Source organism: Euprymna scolopes, chromosome 17, assembly GCF_053919585.1.
Source record: "Euprymna scolopes isolate OS-2025 chromosome 17, ASM5391958v1, whole genome shotgun sequence".
NCBI lineage: Eukaryota > Metazoa > Mollusca > Cephalopoda > Sepiida > Sepiolidae > Euprymna > Euprymna scolopes.
The window spans coordinates 119,712,056-119,732,272 of record NC_136498.1 but is presented as its reverse complement, the minus strand read 5'-3'; the positions used below and the strand labels follow the sequence as shown (position 1 = coordinate 119,732,272).

Genomic DNA, 20,217 nt, shown 5'->3' with positions numbered 1-20,217 from the left:
CCTTGATAAGTGGTGACCACCTTGTAAAAAAAAAAAATTAAAAAAAAAAATCACTGTCTGATATTTTCACTATATAAGATTACATATAATATATTATATTCTCTTATAAACATTATTGAGTCCTGTTTTATTCCTCTTGAACCAAACACACACACACACACATATATATATATATGTATCATGACCAGCAGGAATTGTCACCTTTTACACTGATAATTACGTAAGCATGAAACACTAGTGTGTGTAGGTATGAAGAATAATAATTGTTTAATTATCAACTTCCTTTAAGAATACGTAAGGATGGGCACTGTCTACGAATAACTAAAAGACAGCCAACTAGCATTTATGCAACGTTCATGACTTCTGCTTGCTCGAACACTCTAGATTGTTGAATGTCTTCGCCCAAATTCGACGTTTAATAGTTCTTAATTCCCTTCTTCCCCTTGGCAATTGTTTAGTGGCCATGAGGTAAAAGTTTAGCAAATGGAGCAAAAGGTGACTTCAGAGCTGAGATTAACTCTTGAATAGATAGAAATTGTCACCTCCTACACTGATGATTGCATAAGCATGAAACCTTGCGTCTGTATGTATAAAGAATAATTATTGTTTATAAGCTCTATTTCCTATTTGGTTTTATCAAGCTTTTATATCTGGCTGAGATAATTTTATAAATATTAATTCTTTAATATTTATAATTTACTTTAACTTTACCGTCTTTGATCATTTTGGTAAATTCAATTGTAATTTTCATTTTATATATATATATATATATATATATATATATATTATATATATATAACTAACTCTAAAAAAAAATTTATTTAACACTTATAGTATTTTTTCATGTGTTTATGTAGTATGTCTTACACATGTTTGGTTGAATAGCAGAAGTCCACCAAACAACGCATCAGAAACAGATATGTGTTCCTTGGAAAAAACCAGTTGGAGAGATTTTTTTCTTTCCTTGAAATAAAAAGGATTTGGTGAAGGAAAAATGTTGATAAAATGAAATGGCAATCTTTTAAAATTTGCAAAATCATAAAAATAAAAAAAACTCTTAATATAGTGTATGTAGACAACGTTCTGAAAAAAAAAACTAAAAACGATTGAATTTAAAGCCTAGTGTAGACATTGTAAGGCATAGTTTTTAAATAATATATATAATAATTATTTAAAAACTGTACCTTACAGTTCCTGTTAGGCAAGCCAGGGTTTTATGAACAAACCTTTTCTTTTTTTTTTATATATATTAGCTCTTACAAAGCTTACAATTGATCACTTTGTTGGTTTTTTTTTTTTTCATCAAATGTTGATAGGATATATATATATATATATATATATATATATATATATATAGCCAGAAAATTTAGAGAATAGATTTTGTCAGTTGTTTTGTTGGAGGTCTGCACTCTCTAAATACAATGTTTGAATCTAAATTGTGTTGACATTTAATTTGGTTGAAATTTTTATTTTTTTTGGCTTGGTGGAAGTCTGCTGAAGTCAACTTTCGAATCAGTTTTTTTTTCTTTCTCCATGATATCCATATCTAGTTATGTAAATAATCAACTAAGCTCCAAACCTGTTCCATCGACGCAATATTGCATCTCTATGGCTATTTTACAAGTATTTTAATGAAATGTGTTCTGACAAACTCAAAGCACTTGTACCCTCTTGACGTAAATACTCCTTACAAACCGATTTAGCAACAAAATCCCACCCCTTCACTGTTGAAGTACCTAGATGCTGGAAAGCCTTCCAGTCTAATAATTTCTTTCCTCAGACTTCTAGACTTTGAAATTCCCTTCCTGCTTTCCTGACTGTACTGACATGCAGAAGTTTAAATGTAATGCAAACCGACATCCCCTTTATTTCCCTACATGGTTGGAAATAGTAGCCCCTTATGTCGAAGTGGCAATCCGCCTTGTTTGAGGTGAAAAAGAATATATTTGTTCAAACATTGATTTGATTAGTCTGACGTGTTTGCATGACATTATAAAACATGTCTTTGGAAGAGCTTTCTTGTATTCTACATTTTATATTTTATTCTTTCACTAGCGGCGTTGCCCGGGTGTGTGTAGGTGGTGTAGTAAGAAACCCGGGGGGGGGGTAAAAAATGGTAGTAGCGGTGGGGGGAAATCAAAACAACAGTAGGCAGTTTAAGTGGAGAGAGTTGTTAAAAATAATAGTGGTAGTAGGCAGGCAGGCCTGTAATGCGAAGGGGGGAGGGACGTAATGTCTTTGCCGATGCGTCCATGGCGCAAGCAAAAGTTGAGAACGTTGAAATTAAGTGAAGTCAATCCAATGCTGATGATAACTTGCGGAAATGTTGGCGAAAAAAAGCGACCCCTCCTTGTAGAAAACTGCCCAGTTGAGGGTGAAGGAATGAATGTTTTTGGCCAGTTTTTCAATATTTGTCATCCGAAGGATCGAGCTTCAAAACAATACTGATCTCGTGAGGATCTGTCGCATGTGTCTAAAGATTTTGGAAGACATACAAACACACACACATTTTGACTTTTATATATATTAGATTTCCATTTCTTTCTTTTTTATTTTTTTTTCAGATTTGCCACCTGAAAGACAGCCTAACAGCTTCCCAACTGCAAACGCTTTCACACAAAAGTAACCTTTTACAAGAAAAAGTAGAAAAACAACACAGTGCTCTTAAGGCGGGAGGAAAAGTTGCTTTTAAAGGTGAGTGGGGACCAAAATTTTATCATTTTATATATAATCTGCATCTGACCTCTACAGCATTGACAGAATGTCAAATACGTTGAACATTTACTTACCTATTGCTACTGATAAGTTGGAATATCTCTATTTCAATAGTGCTCAGTACTAAAGTAGTTATTGGTAGAGCTTGTGCATATACAACGTGTTTTGGATTACAAGGATGAATCGAGATTCCGGTCTATGTGACCTCCTTAGAGCCACTATCCTATTGCTGAAAAGGATAGTGGCAGCTCTGTGGAGATCACATAGACTGAAACCCTGATTTCTTGATACTCTCTCTCAGCAAGCAATATATCCCACCTCCTCAGCAACTTCACACAGAAACACATGCACACACACACGCACATGCAAACATGGAAACACACACAAAAGCACAAACAAAAAACACTCACACAGAAAAAATATGCACACACAAACACAGGAGCATACACCAAAAAACACGCACACACAAAAAAATCCACAAACACATACATGCAAACAAACACGCACACAAACACTCACGAGCAAAAGACACACACACACACACACACACAAAAACATACAAATACACGCACGCACACACAAAAATAAGCATGCACACACTACACAGAAACATGGATACACACACAAAAAACTCACACACATACATGCACACACACACACACATTCACACATAGTTAAGAGTAAACAGTTTAAAGGCTTCCAAATCATACATAAGAAGAATTTGATTAAATGTCGATTTACGGTTATCATTAAATGTTAGTCAGACAATATAGTTAACTGTGTAAAGAAAAAAAACAAAGATAGCATTGTGGAGTGTCTGGTAAGAAGAATCAAAGTATGAAAAAAAAACAATCCTAACTGTGATTGTTAATTTTTTATTTTCCTCAAGGGATTGTATATTTTTTTTTTGGAGGTGGGGGGGGGGGGTGCTGGAAAGAGTTCAAAGTAAAAAAATGAAAAAAAAAAAAAAAAAAAATGCAAGGGAGCGACCCGTTACAAAATAAATTAAAATAAAAAACAGAATTGAAGTAAAAAAGAAAACAATGCTAACTGTAAATGCTACTTTTGTTTGTATCAGGGATGTCTTTTTTTTTTTTTTTTTAAGGGGGTTAATTTTTTGGTGACACTGTCTATGTAGGTAATGGTAAGTGTATTATTACCTAAATTTACGAATATGAGCAGTTAATATTTGTTGCTGTTGTTTTAATATTTGTAAAACGATTACTTCGTTTATAGAGACACAATGTTTGTGAAGGTCTGATGCATTCGTTTTTTTGATTAAGCTGTGTATTCCCGAATAATGGATCTGTCAGTTTTCAGCCAATGAGCAAAACCGGATATTTTGGAGGGAGAAGTTATTATTTTGTAATCGGTAACTGGAAAGATAATGCTACGTATATGAGTGTATGAACCAGTTATGAAGGGTGCTAGGGAAAAATAGTTACAAGGTACGTATATAGTCTCAGTGATGAGTCTTGGTGGTGAGAGGACTTTAGATTTAGAGGGAAAAATAGGAACTACCACATCAAAAGATATTGCGATTGTGATGATGTTGCTCCTAGGATGGAACGTAAGATTTTATTATAATGACTAAATGTATCTAAAATATTTTTATAGAATGACATAAGATAGTGGCTAATAAAGTAGATATAATAAATTTGTATGTGGCATCTGTTGTTGCGAACCTACGATGTTTTGGTTCAGAGCGGAATTTGTGCAATCATTTTATTATTTTATTATCTATTATATATATTAAAGTGAACATGTCTGTTTACATTTTCCTATGCAATAACTCTGTCAATTTTCAGTCTACAGACTCGAAATTTGATATACAGGGTACTGAGATTTGAGAAAATCTTTGTAATCCGTTTTTGGACAGAAATTTGGCTGTTAGGGGCCAAAGTTCAACACTTTGACCTTTGAGAACTCTACCAAACTCCTCCGACAATTTTTGGTCTAAACACTTGAAATTTCAGATATAGGTTTCTTGGACCTGGATCTAACTTGATAATCTTATGTGAGCCCAAAACAATAAATGTTAAGGGGTCATAATAGGGGTCAAAGTTAAAAAAATTGAGCGTTTTTTTTTTTTTTTCTCAACATACACCTCCAAACACCCGGGCAACGCTTGGCTGAAGCGCTAGTGTAGTAGATAACCCTTTTAATTCTTTGAAATTCTCTCTGCTTTCCTTTTACTCTTAATCTCATACTTTTAATTAATCGAGAAATTCCTAAAAATTTAGTAACAGTTAATCTTTACACTCCCCCTATTTCCTATATGTATACAGAAAATTCTTTTATCAATAACTCCAAATATGAAAATTAATTGAACTTTTGATGTTGAAACATTAACCCTTAGCAAATACTACAAATGCCACCTCTTTAGCAATTTACACTCTCCAAAAGTTCATCCAATATAACTCCCTTAATCTACTAATTACACACTTTAACATTATTAACTAACCCCCATTAAGTTTATGACTAATAAAATAAATTACAACCATTTACAAACTACCCATCATTAAATGCTCCTACCTTCCTCATCTTTTAAATCTTTTCTATTGTTCTATACCATTCCACTTCTAATTATTCATATTGTATTGTAACCAAACTATTTTGAATCATTTGTATTATGTAAATACCGTTAAATCTCATCATTCTATAATGTCTCTTTATACTTTTTAGTTTAGTTAGTTTTTTATAAATATCTCCCTTCTTTTTTAATTTTTGCCTCTATAACACTAAGCCCATTTATTTTTTACCCCCCCCCCCTTCACATTAAATACCCAACCAACAAAATCTCTTTTTAAATTTTCAACCCCCCAAATTTTTTCATTTTTCCTAATTATTAACCATATATTCTTCTAACTATTCTTAATTTTTACTTAAATCACACAAATGTCATAAACCCAATGTAAAAAATAGGTGTATATTAAATGCATTTTAATTGTCTACCATAGAAATTTCCTAAACATAAAACTTCCAAAGCTTTTATAAGTTATATAGGATGTATGTTTAAAATACAATCAACTAGATGTATGTTAACATTTCTGCAGTGAATAACATCCCCAGAAACTTTTCAATTTCCTTACCACCCCAAAAACCATCTGCTCTGTTGATACACTTTTAACCCATTTCAAATACGTAATCGCTTTACCTGTAACTTTTTAATTAAACTGATTTTGTTCATGGTTTTTCTATCTCCTCTTTTTGTATGTAATTTCTTTTTAATTATATTTTTCTCTCTCTCTATATATATATATATATCTTGTTTTCTTAATATCCACATGTGTCCCCAAAACATCATATCCTCTTCCCTTTTCATTTTAACTTTCACCATCCGATGAAACAGATAAGGAATTCCTCTGTCTGTGGAAACAACTGTAATGGACTAAGTTAGTATCTTGAATTTATAAAATGATATATATGTGTGTGTGTGTGTGTGCGTATTTCATGTATACACATATATTACAAGGAGATATAATGTGTATGAATTTTCAATATTTACTTCAATAGTGAGTAGAGCTAGGTAGTAAGTTATAAAAATATTTATCTTTATGGTAATTAAGGTTAATTATCATGAATATATTTTCATACTTATATATATTATCTTTTATTTTGTCAGCATACCTGCAACATTTAGAGAAAGATGCCCGAGCATACACGCTTGATGCTCAAATGTTTGCTAAACAAGGAGACATGCAGAAGGCAGGATTGCTCTTGACAAAACGAAAATTGGCAGAAAAAGAGGTAAGCATATAAAAATTAAGCACAACTCTCTCTCTCTCTCTCTCTTTCTCTCTCTCTCTCTATATATATATATATATATATATATATATACTAGCAAAAGTACCCGTCATTGACTGAGTTCAAAAACAGCCTACAGAAAATCGACTCTGATTTATCAAAGTATAATAGGTTATGAAAAGGAAGGGTTGTAAAGAGATAGCTTCGAATTTGGTGGTATCAAAACCAAAGCAAAATATGATGAAAGTAAAAACAAAATAGATAAACCCCATAATTTATTATACCATACCTGTTCACACTGAAACACTTATCACAATATTCTGTGGATCTATATTAAAAAACCTTGTTAAACTTTGTGACATATTTCCATTCTATGGAGGTCAGGCACGAACGAACACCCCACAATTTTATTATACCATATTTCCTCAAACTGAAACATAATTATCAAAGTATACTTACGCAGATAGATATGAAAATTATTTTTTAAAGTTTGTGCCTATTTCCATTCTGTAGAAGCAAGCCGCGAACGCAGACCCCACAATTTTATTATACCATCCCTATTTAAGTTAAAACATACTTATCAAAGTATTCTTATGTACATCTATATCAAAAACACTTGTAAACTTTTTTTTTTTTAATTTTTTATTTTCATACTTTGTGGACTAGGTGTGTATGCAGATCTCACAATTTTTATGAATCATCATTATGCCAGATCAGACATACCCATTCCTGTGTCTCGATACATCTTCTATCATTATATGTGATCAGTTTTCCATAATAGTCAACCATATAGGAGCTTATTCGTGACCAGACACACACACAGACGTTCAGCTTTATATTATATATATATATATATATATATATATATAAAGTTTGCGTATTTAGGCAGCATTTTTTCATTCAAGCAAACATTTTTAAAAACAATGACAATTTGTTTTATTCAAACTTTGTTTACTTTTTTAATTTTACAGATGATCTTTTTTATATTAAACAAAAATGTTTTGTATCACAAATGCTTTTGATTTGTCATTGAATCATCAGCAGAAGGAAATATACATTAGTGGAAGCCATGTTCCAGTATCGCCTGGAAAAGTGGAGTAACCCAAGAAAATCCTGCAAATAAACAAAAGTACAACAAATTATTTGCTGTTTAAAGCTGCCTGACATGAACATAGACCCCATGTTGATAATGCAAATCAGCAATAGGAAAAATCAAGAAGAAACTGCAAATATGAAACAGGTTGAATTTGTTTGAATTTAACTGTCTAAAAAAACAAATTTAATTTTTAGTGATTAATCACCTTAAAATGGTTCTTTGTAAACTGTGGCTGTTAATAGAAAATTTCCGATGTAAATTTAAAACTTGTTTTTATCTATTCTATATAGATAAAACTTTTTTTTTTTTTGAAGACTATTTTTTCCCTACATTTTAATCACATGAAAAAATATTCCATTTCTCACTGTATGTCTATTCTCATTTCCTTTTCTGCTTTTTAATAAGGCCTACTTTTTGAATGTGTAAAACCACACACACCCATGTGTGTGTATGCATGTATGACACCATGTGGCTCCACTGACAAGGTGCCGACCACTAACTTTGTGTGCCGTGGCCTTGTTCTCCATCTGTTATCGTTGTTGTTTTGGTCGTGTCGTCTTTTTTCACACTGGTGATTGTCGATGAGGACGCACAGGACCGCAAGTATAAAATAAAAATAAACACAAGGAGAAACAAGAAGAACACACTCTGCTGCCTCACACGTATGTCAGCGTGTCTACGTAGTAAGGTTCATATCTACATCCTGTTGAGGCTGGATTCATCTGTTGCCCTCAGTTCATTTCCCCATCTCTCAAAGCTGTCCTGACCTGGCCCAAACTACGATCTGACTTCAACTGTAGTCAGTCCAAAGTCTGATTTACACTGTCATCGGTCAATAGTAAGCTGACCTTTGGTGTCTGTAAATCGTTTCTATTGTTGTTAAAAACTCTTTGGCTGTCACACTACATGGCATTCTCTAGTGTCATAAAACTAAATATATCTCTATCTATTGTTCAGTCCTTTTGTTATCATAATTCGTCACACCCGAATTCAAATCTACCTTTACCTCTATTTGTTTATGTTAAGAACAAATCTATGTCCATTGTCTATTCATAAATCTATTTCCTACTTTGTTTTCTTACTTCGTTCCTTAATGGCCGCAGGTTGACCATAGTATCATAGTGTGTGTGTGTTTGAAAAAGTAACAAACCTAGGTGTATTGTGTGTACTCTACATGAAAGTGCATTAAAAGTGGATTGTGTTAATATTTAATTGCATTTTTTTTATTACATGCTGTGTTTACAACTACAATTTTTCACCATGACAATGCACCTGCTCATAGAATTAGAAACAATACTTTGAATGAAGAATTAACCTGATAAGTTTTATATAATATGCCTACTCAGATGGAAATTAATTTTAATAAACAAATCATACACTGAAATAGTAATAAACTAAGTTGATATTTAACCTCACTATTGGAATTGCTACTTGGATTCTAATGATTCCCAGTTGGAATCAATGAACAATTTCAATGATTGCATTAAATTTCTTGAAAAATGTAGACCATTATTAAAAATCATTTGAATTTTCTGTTAACATTAATTTTAGAACAGCCAATCAAACTTTATCTTTTTTCTTTATATGATAAGATATGGAGAGGCGTTTGGCAAATTGATGGCTAAAGTTTTGGAATTATGCTCTATACGTGTGTGTAGCACTCCATTACTTATCTAATTTCTGTTGTGATACATTTTTTTCCTTTAGATTGTCTTTGGTTTATTTAACTGTATTTGGTCAGTTGTATTCTTTTACTTGAAATAAAAAGGGTCAACGTTAGCACGATGCTGACCGGGTCATTTATGCTGGCTATTAAAGGAGTCCCTACTGAATGACACTCGGGTTTTTCTTCTGACCCTTACAACTTTGATATTTGCTTGGTGCTGTTTTTGTGTGGTTTTATTGGTGTATGCAGCAACACCAGACCCAGGCTTATTTTATCTGTGAGTCTGTTACAGGGATAGTGTTTATCTATTTCATACATAGAAATAACAGTGCACTAGCACACACACACATGCATCACACATGTTAGTGAGCTATAACCCAGAAACCAAATATTTTTGGACTTATGTTTATGGGAATTATTTTCATTATCAACATATAAAGAACATAATCCCAAAGCTATGCCATCGACTTTCCAAACATAATTCGTATCGATAGTTGCGAGTATTAGCTTTTAAAACTTGCTCCAAATTTTAAATTTACATTTACATACAGTGCTCAATGTCTTCACAGACAGAGCGTTATTATTAGTGTTGGGACGATTAATCAGAATCTGGAAAATCTTCTAGTTAAACAATTAGATTTATAAAGAATCAGAATCAGGAATTTAGTACGAAATCAGTTATTGTATCAGAATCAGGAAAAATATTGAAATCGTTCCATCACTAGTCATAATAATTGAATAAATTCTGCATTTTCTAATCACTCGTGATCGTCGGGTTTGTGCCTTGAGCGATCATCAGATGACAATTTGATGATTTGTTTATTTTTGGTTTCACATAATTAAATTGCGGTAGTGCAATGCACACAAATAAAAAAATAACATTAAATAATAATTTTTTTTTTTAATAAAAAGACAAAATATATTAGGGAAATTTTTTTTTTTAAAGAATGAACATATACAATATTTAAACTCTTACATAATGGAATATCCTAAGTGCATTTCAGTAAATTTCTGCAGAATGATTATCTGAAACTGGAGGTCAACAAAGCATTCACAGGAATGTGTTTAGGCCATCTGATGATCACTCAAAGAATTTAAAATAGCATTTAAGCTGATAAGTCAAATTTTGCATTTGACTAGCCAATTGTTATTTGTGATTGTTATACTGTGTTATTGGCAATATTATAACGTATTTCGCTACAATTTATTTTTTCAAATTATTTAGTCTGGCTTGAACAATTATATAAAATATTTTTAGATAATCACCTGAAGGATTGGTAATAAAAGAACTTTAATAATCTTTAGATAAATTTAAAATTCTTCTGCATGATCTTTTTAACAAATATAACAAGTTTTTTTTTTCTTTAACTCGGCACTGAAAATCCAAAAATTTGCCATGAAATAAAATAATATCTGGAAATTTATACATTTCGATGTTAAAAAATGTTATGTGACATATCATTCGTGGACAGCGTTTTTGATCAAAAGCATACCTCAAATAATGTAAAGGGGAATAACTCATATTTTAAATTAAAGAATATAATAGGAGTTGTCTACCTTACAGCTTAAATTTCATATCTTTTTCTGTGTAAGTTTTAAAATGTAGAAACAAATCCAAATTAAAAACTAAAACAATTAATTTCATGCCAGTTAGGTACAGCTATTATGTGTGTGTGTGTGTGTGTGTGTGTGTGTGTGTGTGTGTGTGTGTAAGTATAAGAACACATTTTTGTTTTTTTTCTTTAATTATAATTCCTCTTAACAGGATTTGAAATTTGTGATTTCCAAAAAATAATTTTTTCATTTTTTTAATTTAATTTTTTCCAGATTGCAGTGATAAAATCAAAGATTCCTGATATTTGCGGATGAGTTTCTCCTGATGAAATGGCTCTCCCTCTTTCCTCCCTTGTGTATCATCCATGTATATAGTATGTCGGGTGTATACACAGCAGCAATGGAATCTCTTGTGTATAGCCAAAACTCACTGTGATTTTCATTTTCTTATATTTTTAAAAGGTTTTGAGAAAAAAATAAAATTGAAAAAAAAAAAAATGGAACTTTATGAAAAAAATAAAAATGGAACTTTATGAAAAAATAAACTTTTATTTAAAAACAAAAAAAAAATAGGAACAACACAACTCCATAAAAAGCTGCAGCAAAATGTCTGCTGACAAAAAGTGTCTATCAACAAAAAATGTATACCAATCAAAAAATTGCTTTAGAATTTTTGAGATGAGGATTAATAATCTGTAATATTCGGACTACTATTCTCATTTTCATTGTTACATTCATTATAACTCAGTGTAACCTCCAACCTTTTTCTTAACTTGGGAACCTAATAGTTGAACTTGGGGACTAAACTCTTTATTTAATCCAGAGAGAAGGTGGAGGTGAGGCTGTCCTTGTTCCATTACCCACAACAGGGTAGAAATGTTAGGTTATTCTTTATTATTACTTGTAGTAAGGATTGAACCTTCAACCTTCAGGTAATTGTCACTTAGAGCTGATTGTTAAGCAACAAATCAGTTTATACAATTCGACTTCTGGAGGTTGAAGGTTCAATCCTTACTACAGGCGATGATAACAAAGATAGCATGATAATAAATCCACACTTCTCATCGGTTGACAAAGAAAGAACGTTCTACCCTGTGGATAAAATAAAGGGTTCAGTTTGGAATTCCTTATCATCTCCAGAGTTTGTCATAAAGATTCCCAAGTTCAAAAAGACACACCTGAAGGTCATAGGTTATATTGACCAAAACACTGAAAATAACAAAAAAAAAAAAGTGAGAGTATTAATCCAAATAATACAAAAATGAAAAAAGGATTTTTTTTTATTTTTAACAGCTGACACCAAAATGTCACACTAATCAGAAAATGTTAAAATGGCAAAGTTTTGAAACAATTACTTCCATCATTATTTATGATGATGATGATGATGGATGCTTCTTTACTTTTGCAAGTAGAAACTTAAGATTTATTTAAGATGCGTTTTATAAAATAATACATAAAAATGGAGATAAACCTGCATTTTTGTAAGCTAAATTTTTTTTAAGAGATGGGTGAGGGCAGAAGGGGGTACTTAATGAATTAAGAAGGCAAAATCTCACTTTGATAACAAAAAAATGTCATCGATTTTTTTTTTTTTTTTTTTTTTTTTTTTAATATTCGTTACCATAAGTTAGCCATGTTTTTTTTTTTAAGACGACTGCAAAATTTAAACTTTTAAGTTTTCACTCTAGGGTTCGGGTTGGTCATTTATCACAGTTGATGTTTTTTTATTAATTGTCCATCACTCGACAGTAAACGCACAAATTCTGTATTTTACATGTTATCAGTAGTAAACGTTGGCATTTATTTCTGACAATTTTGTGTTTCTTGCCAGTTTGGAATATCTTTATTTTTGTCCAAAAAAGAGACATTAGATAACTCCTGGAAGGACGGCTATATCAATGCAAGAGTTTTGCCATCCCAAACTGCACCTCTCCTTTATTAGCATTGCTCTAATTCAATGGCAACAAGTCTACAATAGCTGGAAGTAATACCAGATAAGCAAAGAAAAAGTAATACCAATTCTCAGTTCTCCTGCATTGTTATGCAATGTAACTGGCCAAATTTTTTTCTTGACGCTCTGTCTGCGTAACTGATATCGTTAAATAAAGAGTTAATTTAGTTCACGGGGCGTAGAATAAACAATGAATACCACAGAGAAAAAAGTGATACATACAGGATTCAATCTTGTGCCTGACATGAAACCATGTGTTGTGAATGGTACTTTAATCTTTTAATGAGTTGAATGGTCGGAGAGATAAGTTATTTGTACAAATTTAAATTTTACTCACCATTAGTCAAATGATTAATGCGAAACCTGTGACAGGTTATCCCTTTTGTCTGCGCTACAGATTCAAATCCTGTAGCAAATTTCTATTTGTGGTTTTATTTGTTTATTCCCAGCTCCATGGATTAAATTAAGCATTTGTTTGTGGGTATTACATATATGGTGTTATTCAGAAAAGCAGCAAGACATATAATCTATTTTATATGTATAACAATTTAGAAAATTTATTAAAAATCAGCTTCTTTTTTTTTTTTTTTTTTTTTTTTTTCTTGTATCAAAGTGAAGTTTTCCTTTTTCTGAGATATGAAACTATGGAGAATAATTGTTTCTTAAAAATATGTAGGAAGAAAAAGATTTGGAAAATGGCAATTTAGGGAAAAGAATTTTCACAGAAAACAGATATCAGTTTAGAAAGCAGACACACAAACATTTTGATGTCAGCATTTTTTTTTTTTTTTTTTTTTTGCTTTTCTGCCTCACTTTAATAGTATGTGATCACATGACCTGCTCAAATGAGTTAATAAAAGATGAAAAAATAAAAATTTATCACAGAATTGCTTTCGTACTTTTCTTCCTTTTAAAAAGAAACTTTTCTGAATATTTGCTTTTATTGGTTTTAAAAATATTCCTGTTGAAAGTTTTTTTAAAATATCCTACTTATTTGCTTCTATCATTGAATAACCAATGAATTGGTTTGCATGTTATGCAGGATTTACAATATGGACTACACATTTTTCTTAAAATAATATAAGCATAATAAACATTTCTCAATAAAAGTAAACTTTTATCATTATTGACTAAACTCTGCATCATTGGGAAATATTAACATATCTTTCTGAATTAGCAATGAAAGATTTAAAATTTGTGTTCGCTTCTGCAAATATTGAAAACTAGAAGACTATTGCCCGGGGTCCTAATTTCTGTAAATTACAAAAATAAAAAAATAAAGCTAAACAATTTGAAACATTAAAGTTCAATTTGGGACAAAATAAAAAAAAAACAATTGTGGCTCGAGTGAGACTCAAACACACAACCTCTATCTCTAAGTATGACATGCTGATTGATTATTCTGCGGTGCCAAATATAAAATGACGGCACTATTAAATGCATAAACCAAATTCTGCCCCCCCCCCTCTTGCTAATGTTTAATGTAGGCCAGCAGCTTATCAAAAAGAGAAGAAACAAAGTAATATTCAATGAAAATCGAAAAATATCATTTGTTATTAAAGTAGTACCTGGTGATTTGAGTAGCGGTGTTAGGACTTCTGTCTGTAGGAGTAATATCTATTCCACTTTTATTTATGACTAATAAAAAAAATAAAATTTATCAGGATTAAATATTAAAATTGATGAAAGCAATTGAAAATAAATTTTTTTTTGTTTTTAAAAACATGGACCAATATTTGCCATAAATGACTGGCAAAACTGATTTGATAATTTTTGTGTGAAGTAAATAAGCTACTTAATATAAGTTCAATTGACCTGTTATGGGGAAAGTATGGTGATAGGTTCCCTTCTCACTAACAGATGCATTACCTAAACCTGGTAACTGAATTCTAAAACCAAGCTTCTATCTTTACATCATCAACACTCTGATCCCATCTGGCATCAACTGAAATGAATGGCTCACGTTTTGGGGAGGCTTCATGTTTTGACAGCTTCTGGGTCTGACCTTTACTCCTGATCTGAAATGGAACACGTACATTAAATCCGTTGCCAAGGTTGCTGGGAAAATGGTGGGATTGTTCTACCGTTCCAGTAGATATATCAGTGCTGATGCAATTTTCTGCTTGTATAAAAACCAATTACATCCAAACATGGAGTACTGTTGCCACATCTGGGCTGGAGCTGTTAGAAGCACCCATTCCTGCCTTGACAAAAGTTCAAAATCGACTTTGTAGCCTAGTGGAGGATGCTTTTTTTCTTTTCAATGCAACCTCTTTCCCACAGAAGAGACGTTAGAAACCTGTCTCTACTTTATCATTATTTTTATGGCAAGTGCTCGTCTGAACTCCAATCTATGGTCCCTCCTTGCCAAACTCTTATGAAAAACAATCGTCTATCAGTAATTTCCCCTATTCTGTGCCTAAGTATGGCACAATCACATTGACACATCGGTTCTCGTCAGATCACCAAAGTTAAGCAATGTTGAGCCTGGCCAGTACCAGATGGGTGACCATTTGGGAAGGCTAGGCGCTGTATGTACCTTCTGGGAAGGTTGGGCATTGGGCCAGCACCCTCACCCTGTAAAAAGAACTCCTCGCTACAAAAACATCTACAAAAAGTTGTAGATAGCCTATGCCCCTCCAGGGGCTCAAGGGCTATGGATGAATTCTGTGCCTAAGCCTAAACATAGATTCCATGAACAAAGTTTCTTTCTTAGAACTGCACGCTTGTGGAACTCTGTTTCATTTTCCTGCTTTCTAGCTGACTACAATCTGATTGTCTTCAAGTTCAATGTAAACAAGTTCTTGATGAGCCGTCCCCCTAAATAATCCAATTTACAAAATTTCCATTACTAACGATTATTATGATATTGTCTCATTGACCACTGTACACTTATTAACCCTTATCCTCGAGTGGCCTCCGGGCCTTGATAAGTGGTGACTGCTATGTTTAAAAAAAAAACCATTACAAAATCTTCGGCATCTAGTGAGTGACACCATTTCGCCTCCCTACTCCCTCTTTCTCACAGACGAAACATTGCGAGTCTATCTCTGCTCTATCATTACTTCTATGGGAGGTGCTTGGCTGAGCTCCAATCTATGGTTCGTTTGCAGTAATAAATACTCACCTAGCTGCAACAGCCACCAACAACTTCCCTCATTCAAAGTTCATAGACGACTCAACACTAATGTTGAGCCGTCTACAAACTTTTTTTTCTTCTTGCAACATTATATTGTCATGCATTTTTTTTTTTTCTGAGCAAAGAATTTCTCATTTTTCTGAAGAATTCATACACGAAAAGAAACGGTATTGATATAATAATAACTGTTTGTTTCTGCATAACGAAACAGATCTGTAGAAAATGTACCCAAGCTTTAACATGTTGGAAGAGCTGTTTTGCATGTAAATAAATATATTTGGATCTTGGAATGTAACTATACTGTTATTCTTTTGTTTTTATATACATATATGTATATATCTATAAAAGTGAACCTGTGTATCTGTCTGTCTGTGTACATTTCCCTACGCAATAACTCTGTCAATTTTAAGTCTACAGATTCGAAATTTGATATACAGGGTACTGAGATTTGGGAAAATCGATGTGATCGGTTTTCGGCCAGAAATTTGGTGAATAAGGGGTCAAAGTTCAACGATTTGACCTTTGAGAACTCTACCAAACTCCTCTGCCAATTTTGGGTCTAAACACTTGAAATTTTAGATATAGGTTCCTTGGACATGGATTTAACTTAATAACTTTATTTGAGCCCAAAACAAATGTTAAGGAGTCATAATAAGGGTCAAAGTTAAAAAAATTGACCGCTTTTTTTTTTTTTTTTTTTTTTTTTTTTTTGCTGAACATACACCTCCAAACACCCAGGCAACGCCGGGCTGAAATGCTAGTATATATATATATATTAAATAATAGAAAATCCACTGTTCATAGTAAGCACTGTTGATATTGGAATACAAAATTTAATTTTAATAAATAAATGTTTATTTATTGAAAGAGATTCTGCAATTGTTTGGCTTTCAACCATAAAATTAAAAATTTTGTTATTGCAATATCAACAGTGCTTACTATGAACGGTGGATTTTTATTAAGACATGCGCACTCGATGGGTGCCTTATACTGTATAGGACATCTAAACCTTATACTTCAACATTTGACGACATGCTAAGCCTTACAATTGTCATGGTATGTAAGAAAGAAAAAGTAAAAAACCTGGATTTTCCTAAGGAAGATTGTCATGAATCGAAACATCAAATTTGATTTTAATATGTTCTGTACTTGTTTGGTTTTTAAACTTTTGAATTTTGTGTTTGTGTGTGTGTGTGTGTGTGTGTGTGTGTATGTTATATATATATATATATACACAGCGTTACCCGATATTAAACGTAATTTTAAATTCTTAAAAAAAAAAAAAACGTAAAGAAACCGAGACATGTGCATCCGAGTATTATGTTTTTTCTAAACAGTTCACTTCTAAAAAAAAAAAAAAAAAAAAACTAAAATAAAATACTCAAGCTGAATCAAAACCAAAACCTAAAGACAGTGAGTCAAGTATGATAACCATTAGGCCAGCTTGCCACGACTTTAAAAAGTGTTTTCAAATCTACTTATTTTTATCATAAGGAATCTGTCATGTGAATCAGTCACGCATGTGCATTCGTAAAACAGTTGACAAACATAAAATTCCGATGACCGCCCCCTCCCCCCGTACTAATTTTTCAATTTTTACTCTTTAGCAGAAGATGAAAACTGATTAAAGTTTTCCACATGTCTGAATACCCTAAATACCAAATTTCAAGTTTGTAGATCAAAAATTTGTTGAGTATATAGGTTGAGAAGTGTCCTCACACACACGCACATTCTCACTTGTATCGATATATAGACTAGCACTGTTGCCTGTTCGTAAAATATGTTTAAATATATTTTAATTCGTGCAGATTTTGTATTTATTATTATAGAGCAAATATGATTTCAAAAAATATAAAAAAAATGACTTCAGTGCCATCAGCTGGAATTGAAACCATAACATTTAGTGCTCCAGCCTTAGTCATTATGTAGTACTTCACTGTTACCGTCGTAACTTTCACCAAATGGATTGAAAACGCTAAAAAATGAAGCAACTTGTGTAATGTGACCCAACCTTTTAAGGTGTAGGGGGGGGGGCGAAAATGGTGTCATTAAAAAGAGTGAAATTGGCATTAAATTGAAGTTTTTGTTAGGTAAACTGTCCCGGACAACAGCAGATGACCTTTTTTTGATATATCGAATATGAAAGTTAAGATGACTAAAATAAAATATGCACCTAGTGCGCTTGAAAGCCAAACCACAACGTAATGTTAGGAAAATAAACGAAAATTTAACTTGTTTGAAATTTATAACATAAATATATTTCAGAGCTAAACTCCATCCTCAGTATGTTGTTTTCTTTCTTTTTTTTCTTTTCTTTCTTGCCATGTTGTGAAGTTGGAGAAAAAAAACAGTCTGTTTGTAAAGAGCTGCGCTAGCAGTGTCAGAAATTTCGTGAAAATAGTGAATAATTCCACCCCATCTTTCCAAGCTTATAACTCCTCGAAAAATGTAATTCAAGCCCTAATTTTTTTTTTTCAATTAAAGGAGCAAGGACCAAGGTTTTATTAAAAAAAAAAAAAAAAAAAAAAAAAAACAACAATGTGTTTTTTTTTTTGTTTTTTTTTTAAAAGGTTTTAAACTTCGGACTTTACAGGTAAACTTCTAAAAAAGCGATTTTTTCTTTTTTTTTTTTTTTTTTTTAAAATTTGAATATATTATTTATTGACCTTTTCTCTTCAATTTGTGATATATAAAACTCCACGACATAAATTATTTACTTTTTAATAGACATTTCAAAATGAGAGGCGTGAATTATTCGACCCCCTGTCTTTCCAAGCTTATAACTCCTCGAAAAATGTAATTCAAGCTCTAATTTTTTTTTCAATTAAAGGAGCAAGGACCAAGGTTTCATTAAAAAAAGAAAAAAAGACAAAAAAAAAAACAATGTGTTCTTATAAAATAAGGTTTTAAACTTCGGACTTTACAGGTAAATTTCTAAAAAAAGGATTTTTTTTTTTTTGTTTTAAATTTGAATATATTATTTATTGACCTTTTCTCTTCAATTTGTGATATATAAAACTCCACAACATAAATTAATTATTTACTTTTTAAGAGAAAGTTGAAAATGGGTGACACTTGGGGGGGCGTGAATTTAAAAAAAAACGTTTGTCTAAAATATTATATCCGGTTTATTGGAAAGAACATAAAATTTCACACTGACCCTGAAAATATCGTAAAAATAGAATCAATAGAAAAATTTTGATAGATTTTTAAAGTTTAAAAATTGAAAAATATTGAGTTCGGAAAATTCATTACTGTTTTTAAAAAAAAAAAAAATATTTTTATTACTTTTAAAACAACTGTAATAGTTTATTTTTGAAGTATAATCCATAAAGAAAATAAATAACCCACTTTTAACAGAGAAATTACGAGATTTTTATATTGTATTCGCAGTTTCGTGTTAGGGGTGTCAAAAATTCCTACAAAAATTCTGATACTGCTAGAGCTGCGCGTTGTATCTCAGCGGCTGTATTTTGAAATGTTGGAAAAGTGTGTAGGCAACACGAGAATAACATCAAGGGTGTGAGTTCCATATAGAACTTTACAACATTGCAAGAAAGAAGTAAAAACAAAAAACATACTGAGGATGGAGTATACCTCCGAAATATATTTTTTATAAATTTCAAACAAGTAAAATATTTGTTTATTTTCCTAATATTACGTTGTGATTTGGCTTTCAAGTGCACTTGATCCGTATTTTATTTTATTCAAAATAAATCAACGTTTCTACATGGAACTCACACCCTTGACAGCAGATTACCTTTTATTAATATATCGAATATGAAACCGTTAAAATTCAATGTTGACGCAATAAATTGCTGATTGCGTGTTTAGGAAATTGCAAAGACAAAACGAATTATGTTTTGTTTTTGTCTAAGGCCGGATATGGCCTATAGGGTCAAAGTATTCACCCCTGAAGTCGTGTGCAGAAATATGAATTACGCAATTCTTGGGAAAATCCCTAATTACTATGCAAAGCTGTGTTGGCCAACTAACCAATCAGAAAAGGAACTGTTGTGGTGTGGAGAAGCTGATTGACTGAATGAGGACACAGTGACCCTCAGCCCCCCCCCTCCTTTACTATAAAGACTGTTGCGCGAGCAAATTTTCCCAGTCGGAGTTTTTGAGTTTTGAAATCGCCAAGCTAAGTTCGCTACCTTCCCTTGTCCGTTATCAAAATATTGTACAAAGAACTTATAAATATTATTTCGACTGTAATCAACTTGTTTTGGATTTTAATAATTAAAGTAGAAAAAAAATCACAGAAGTTTTTTTTTTTTGTTTTATTTTTATTTATTTTTATTTTTATTTTTTTGTGAAGCTGCTTTTTCTCTTCGACTTGCTTGACG

At 31.9% G+C, this 20,217-nt stretch overlaps 1 protein-coding gene across 1 annotated transcript in view; it reads left to right on the top strand.

Moving 5' to 3' along the window:
- LOC145296932 (coiled-coil and C2 domain-containing protein 1-like) overlaps positions 1–11,348 on the top strand; it is a 178,449-nt gene extending 167,101 nt beyond the window's left edge. Inside the window, exons 27-29 of the mRNA XM_080143136.1 lie at positions 2,565–2,694; positions 6,341–6,465; positions 11,052–11,348. Coding sequence (XP_079999262.1) covers positions 2,565–2,694; positions 6,341–6,465; positions 11,052–11,093 — 297 coding nt within the window. The 3' untranslated portion in view covers positions 11,094–11,348. The remainder of the gene's footprint in view (positions 1–2,564; positions 2,695–6,340; positions 6,466–11,051) is intronic.
- Positions 11,349–20,217: the final 8,869 nt, after the last annotated feature.